Genomic DNA, 7,194 nt, shown 5'->3' with positions numbered 1-7,194 from the left:
CTATAGTGAACCCTATTTCAAAACTCTATTTACTATTTATCACAATATCTATTTTACATCTATCACTTTTTTACTTTTGATACAATGTTTATTATTTAATTCTCAAACTAAAATAGTTTACACCTCAAACACATACTATTATAATTCAAATTAAAATAATCAACACTCCGAACATAAACTATTATAACAACCATAATATCCTGAGACTATAATAATCAACCCCTTATCCTATATTCTCCTAAATTTTATCTATATATGATTTTTGAATTAAAGATAGTTTAAAATTGGAGAAATAAAGAACATTTTGTTGTGGAAAATAGAGATGTTTTATTTATGTGGTCATAAAAGGAGGGGAAAGGGCAAAAAGGGGGAAAATAGAAAAATAGAAAAGAAAAGAAAAGAAGGAAACCTTAGCCCTCCATCATCTCCTCCTCTCCCTTGCAACTGCCGATCGCTTTCCGTCAGCTCTCGCCGGCGACCTCACCCGCGAGCAGCAGCGTCGAAGACGGAATCCGACGACCAATCCTCGCGCATGACCGATGCGTTGCACGTTTCCTTGCTCCACGTTCGACGTCGGAGCTAGCCTGCAACATGAACACTCACTTTGAACAAGTTTCGAAGCATCGTTTCTTCTCCGTTTGAGACTCCAACGTGAATAATAAGTTGTGCATCACGTTTTCGACGACTGGGTGTCTTGCAGCAGTTCTTTTGATTTGAGGATAAGCTTTCGACTGTTACCCACACTTGGATTGGCTTCAAATCAGTTTACCTATAACGTTAGTTTGGACGCTTTCGGACACCAACCAGCAAATTATTGCATTAATTTCCTTTTTGAATTGGATTTAAGTGTTTGAATATTATTCTGAACTCTTGGAATTCGTTTGTTGTCATGTTTGGGTAGATTTATAAGTGTTTGATTCAGGTTCAGCAAGTTTGAACACATTTTGGACTAGTTCAGACTCAATTAAACTGTCTTAGATCAGTCTTTGACTTGTGAAAGTTTGTTGGTTGTAGTTTTGGATTAATTTGGATTGATTAATTAAGGTTTATGGTGGATGTTGGTTAAGAACATTTCTGTTAGAAATCTCTCGACATCAATTAAGGTTTTCAAACTAAGTCCTAACACTTAAACAATGTGGTTATTTTTTAGACTTTCTGAAAATTGAGGTTTGTTCAAGGAAGTGGATTTTCGGTTTGAGAATTATAGGATTGTTGATCGAATTAAGTAGTTTCCATATTCCTTCCACAATGTAAATTTTGATAAAGATAGGTTTTGACTGTCGTGATTTGATAAATGGTTGAACGTGTATTTTGGATGTCTGAAAATATGTTTTGTACCATTTGAAACCAATTGAATTTGTTTTGGATTTTTAAATGGTTTCCTATTAGAAAACATGTTTAATGATTTGACTATTTTGTATATTTGTAGTTGATTTTGTTAATCAAAAGTTTGTGATTGTTTTGAATGATGGTTGGAAGTTTTTTTGACTGACTTTGAATTGTAAGTTTTTGACTGTTTTTGAATTGAAAGTGTTTCTATTCTGGTTTTGTTTACTTCTGAATACTTTTGAAAGGTTTGAATGGTTTGATTTGATGAGTTTTGCAGCACTGAAATTGCTATTTGGAACTACATGATTTGTTTCAAATGTTTCTCTTTGATTCGATAGGGGCTATCCAGATATGCCAGTTTTTGTGTTTTGGGAATTGTATGGTATTTTATTGTAGCCAAATTTGGAATTGACGGGTATTTGTTCTACCTGAAGCTTATTTGTGAGAAGGCACATTTTTGTGGTTTGACATTATTTGGAATGGAGATTCATGTGTGTTGCATTCACATGACTTCTTCACACTTTAAGTAACGTAGCTCTAACTGTGACAACATTTGAACTAGAGTGGTAGTCAGCTTGTATTTGTTATAATTATTCGGGCCACTGATTTGAACTAATCTTCTTTCTATTTTAGGCATGGTTCACCAACCCATGGGAATATGATCTATGTTTATGAGACCAATGTGTAATAATTAAGAGCTCCATCTCAAATCCTCTGAAAATGGTGGTATCTGGCGTTATTATTGATCTGGATGGCACACTTCTACATACAGGTCCTATTGTGTTTTTAACAATGTAAATCAACGTTAGTATTGCTTACTATTGTGACATTAAGGGTTGTTTCTATCAGCATCTTTATCTTGAGGCATTGAAATTGAATTTCTGTTTGTGAAAAATGTGATATCTATTTGACAGCTCCAATACCTGGATTCCCTATGAACATGATTGTTATTGTACTATTTGTATAAATGTATCAACTAACTTAGTTAACTTCTAGTGTTCTTTTCTTTTCATTTTTCCCACCGTTGAATTTCTCCCACCCTCCCACCATATCTTAGCAGATGGCATCGTGAACGATGTTCTAAAATATTTTTTGGGCAAGTATGGAAAGCAATGGGATGGAAGAGAAGCCCTAAGAGTTACTGGGAAGACACCATTCGAGTCTGCAGCTGTTATTATTGAAGATTACGGGCTTCCTTGCTCATCAACTGAATTGATGTCACAAATTTCCCCTTTGTTTGCAGAGAGGTACACAGTTATTTTTCTTTTCTCTCTATGTTTAAATTTATGTAATCACATCATTTTGGTTATAGTTTTTCAACATTTTGAGGTCCATAGTGAGATTTCTTGGTTTTTACATCATGTTGCAAGTTGATGTGGTGATGTACTGTGGCAGTTCAAAATTGAAAACACTGCGTGCTCAAGAATTTTCTGGGTACAACATGTGGGAAGTTCTAATATGCTTCAAACCCCCTTCGTGCAGTAAATTATAAACAGCTGGTGTTGTTCTAATTACCGTCTGTAAACTTTTAAGCATATATATTAATCCGTAGTTTATGGCACCTTCCATATTTTGTTGTTCATGTCACCTTAGCAACTTGTTGGTCTTGAAACACTGGCTTGCATAAATGATTGGAACTAGATTCTCAAGTCAATTTGGTTTTGTTATAATAATAGCATAAAGCATTTACACACACACATATGTATTTGATAAGAACAACAATTTTCATTGAGAAAAAATGAAAGAATGCATGAAGCATGAACTAGATTCTCAAGTCAATTTGGTTTTGTTATAATAATAGCATAAAGCATTTACACACACACATATGTATTTGATAAGAACAACAATTTTCATTGAGAAAAAATGAAAGAATGCATGAAGCATGAACTAGATTCTCAAGTCAATTTGGTTTTGTTATAATAATAGCATAAAGCATTTACACACACACATATGTATTTGATAAGAACAACAATTTTCATTGAGAAAAAATGAAAGAATGCATGGGCATACAAAAATCAAGCCCACAAAAAGTGACCCCCTTTACAAGAAGGGAATTCAACTATACAAAATCATATCAACAAAATAATTACAAAAACCCTTTAAAATCGAAGCACAATGAGATACATGAAAACGAGCAAGAGACCAAATTTCTCTAGCTTCCCTCTCAACCCCCTAAACACCCTGCTATTCCTCTCCCCACAACACCCATACAACAGCACTAGCAAGCCAGAAAAAGCGGCCTTTCTCCCCAAACGGCAGATTGAGGAGGAACTCTCAATTATTTACATATTAATTATTTCTTCTTTGACCTCCCAATTTACTTTAATATTTTTTCCTGATTTCCATTGTATTGGTGAATTGCTATTTCATTTCATTTCATTGATTTGTACTTTTGAAGTATTTTTTAGGCATCTTTCTGTAATTTCTACTCCAGGTGGTGCAACATTAAAGCACTTCCAGGAGCAAACCGGTTGATTAAACATTTCACTAGTCACAGAGTGCCCATTGCATTAGCTTCAAACTCAAGTAGGGAAAACATAGAGTCCAAAATTTCTTTTCAACCGGGTATGTTTTTAAGAGACTACCATATTAATTTCATTGTTCTGATTGCGATTGGTAATCATCGAGCCTTTTACTCTGGATTGTGGTTACTACTTTTTTATTTAGCTTCTTGATATTATAAATGTACAGGCTGGAAAGACTCATTCTCTGTGATAATTGGTAGCGATGAAGTTGCAATGGCCAAACCATCTCCTGAAATGTAAAAGCAACTATTTTCTGTCTGCTCTTCTTAACTTGATTAAATTTTCCCTTGCAAGTAATCCATTAAGAACTAACAATGCCTCACTGTTCTGGATGGCTGACTGCTCTTCACAAATTTGTGAAGTATTTCCATTTCAAGTAGTCCGTTAAGAGTTCTAACAATTGCTTTCATTGATAAAGATTCCTTGAATCAGCCAAAAGGTTAAATCTTGAACCCTCGAGGTGCCTCGTAATTGAGGATTCTATGTAAGTATCTGACCTCTTGAGAACTTCAAAAATTGAAATTTCCTATTTGATATTGAATCAATTTATTATATAATCATCCTGCATTTGAAATGTTAAGGTCCCGTTTGATGATGATTTCGTTTTCAGTATTCTGTTTTCGAGAATGGTGTTTTTTACTCCTAATTTCTTTGCTATTGTTTTCACATTTCTTAAATATACTTTTGAACTTTTATCTAAATTCCAAAAACAAAAAGTTTCTAAAAGCTAGTTTTTGGTGTTTTTTTTTTAAAAAAATTAAGCCTATTTTATCCACGTCTTACAATGATTTGCATCTTTCTTAAGTACAATGGTTGAATTCTTAGCCAAACTCAAAANTTTTTTTTTTTTTTTTACTTATTACTTTTTTATAAATTTTTAAAATTTGTATCCCATTTCTAAAGAAAATGGGTACAATCCACATTTCTTGCATCTTTCTTAATTACAATGGTTGAATTCTTAATCAAATTTTAAAAAAAAAAAAAAAAAAAAAAATTTTTGAAAACAACTTTTTTTAGTTATCAAAATTTAGCTTAGTTTTTTAAATCATTGGTGAAAAGTAGATAACAAATAAAGAATTTTGGAAATGGAAAGTAGTATCCATCAGCTTAATTTTAAAAAACAAAAACAAAAAACAAAATGGTTACTATACGGAGCCTAATTTCTTTTTAGTTTTCAAAACTTCTTTAATTTTGAAAATGTTTTTAGAAAGTAGAATAACAAAACAAAGACACTTATAAGTGAAATTAATGTTTATAAGCTTAATTTTCAAAACAAAGAAAAACCAAATGATTATCAAATGGGGTCAATGTTTTTTAATATTGTTTTCTCCTATGTAAAGATATTAACTCTCAGACTATAACTTCTCACTCAACATGCATACCAGTCCAGGTGTTACAGCTGGTAAGGCTGCCGGGATGAAGGTGGTTGCTGTGCCATCCCATCCAAAAAAGTCTCATCTTTACTCTTCAGCGGATGAGGTGATCAATTCACTGCTTGACTTTCAGCCTCAGAAGTGGGGCCTACCTCCATTTGAAGACTGTACATGCCACAAACCTTTTTTTAGCCATCTCAAATTCTCAACCTTTCCAGTTGAGTTCTTTATGCACTAATCTTTTTGTCATAATTCTTGACCTTTAACTATAGGGATAGAGAACACCTTACCAATTAATCCTTTGTACATTGGAGGTCCCGTCATCAAGGGATACGGGCGTGGCTCAAAAGTACTTGGGGTTCCTACAGGTGTGTGAAAATTCAATAGACCTTTTTTTATTTTAGTCAGGCTGTTCATTTGAACCTTTATGTGGCTTGTGGCACGATTACTTTACTTTAGTTTAAAGGTTACTGGAGTTATCTGATTCCTGGTCTGATCTCATAGTCTGAATTCTTACTCATTAGTAATCTGCACTATTTTTCTTGAACTGTTCTTAATCTCGATTTCTGCAGCAGATATCTTTTCCTCATAATACTTACAAACTTTCTTTACCTTTCCCAGCGAATTTATCTACAGAAGGATATTCAGATGTCCTTTCAGAACATCCATCAGGCGTTTATTTTGGTTGGGCTGGTTTATGGAGAAGAGGCATCTTTAAAATTGTCATGAGTATTGGTTGGAATCCATTTTTCGACAATGCAGAAAAGACTATTGTAAGTGTATAACAAGTTCAGAAATGTTGATTTTGGTTGCTGCATTCACTTTCTGGTTAATATTAATATTTGTTTATGGTCTAGGAACCATGGCTACTCCATGACTTTGATGACGATTTCTACGGTGAGGACTTGAGACTTGTTGTAGTCGGATATATTCGGCCAGAGGTATTAGCATGTTCTTCCAAATTTTTTTATTTCATGCTCATAACTTCCATTAAATCTTATCAATATTATCATTAAGCAGGCCAACTTTCCTAGCCTTGAGAGCCTGATAGCCAAGATTCATGAGGATAGGAGAATTGCAGATAGAGCTCTTGATCTTCCATTGTACTCCAAGTATAGGAACGACCAATACCTGAAGCAGCATGATGCTTAGAGATGGCATGCTTTAGGAGTTTAAATTTATGCACCAAATTAACACTATTCCCAACTATACAGTTTTATACACTCCTATTGCAATATTGCAAAATTGCATCTCTTTTTAATTTTATTTTTAAATTTAAAGTATCATCAATGTAAGAGTGACTATTTGAAGTCCCGACTTCAAGAGAAAGGGTGGATGCTTTAATCGCCAAGTTATACTTATGTTGGTGCCTTTTTACCTTTATTATACCTACACATTGCTATTTGTTAAAGCGATGTTAATATCGCATAGAAGATGAGATCTACTAAATAATATGTGGGTCTTCTTTCGTTATTAGATATATATATATATTTATAATGTAGCAATTAGATGGGGTTTTGAAAATTGATTTCTGCCCTTGGTATAAGAATGTTTTGAAACTTTTCTTATATGCCCTCTATGTAGGCTATGAAAAATATAGATATTCTCATACATGCATTTTACAATAATAATCATATTTTGGAAAATAACTTGTGTTTATGTATCATTTTCTATCCATTTGTACTATTTGTCCTATTTTAAATAACCCGAGTAGCCAAACCAAAAAAAAAAAAAAAAAAAAAGGAAAGAGAGAGAGAGAGAGAACTATTCCTCTACACGCCAATGTAAGAGAATGTTATATGCTATAATTTCTAGACAAAAGATAGATGATAGTTCTGTATCTTTGGGATTATTTTCAATGTTTGTTCTTAATTTCTTTGAGTTAAATTCCCAAATTTGCATTTGAAAAGTCTTTTGTTACTTCTGTTAAAATTTTGCCAATGCCATTACATTAAGGTATATAAACA

At 33.2% G+C, this 7,194-nt stretch overlaps 1 protein-coding gene across 1 annotated transcript; it reads left to right on the top strand.

Moving 5' to 3' along the window:
* Positions 1 to 347: 347 nt before the first annotated feature.
* On the top strand, positions 348 to 6,610 carry LOC120083081 (bifunctional riboflavin kinase/FMN phosphatase). The gene is made up of 11 exons (XM_039038620.1): positions 348 to 776; positions 1,963 to 2,101; positions 2,390 to 2,576; positions 3,764 to 3,894; positions 4,021 to 4,090; positions 4,273 to 4,338; positions 5,240 to 5,394; positions 5,500 to 5,595; positions 5,849 to 6,000; positions 6,085 to 6,168; positions 6,248 to 6,610. Exons 2-11 carry the CDS (start codon positions 2,050 to 2,052, stop codon positions 6,377 to 6,379), a joined length of 1,125 nt encoding a protein of 374 aa, XP_038894548.1. The 5' UTR covers positions 348 to 776; positions 1,963 to 2,049; the 3' UTR covers positions 6,380 to 6,610.
* The last annotated feature ends 584 nt before the right edge of the window (positions 6,611 to 7,194 follow it).

This window comes from Benincasa hispida, chromosome 8 (genome assembly GCF_009727055.1).
Source record: "Benincasa hispida cultivar B227 chromosome 8, ASM972705v1, whole genome shotgun sequence".
In the NCBI taxonomy this organism is placed as follows: Eukaryota; Viridiplantae; Streptophyta; class Magnoliopsida; order Cucurbitales; family Cucurbitaceae; genus Benincasa; species Benincasa hispida.
This window is presented reverse-complemented; position numbering and strand designations above follow the sequence as displayed.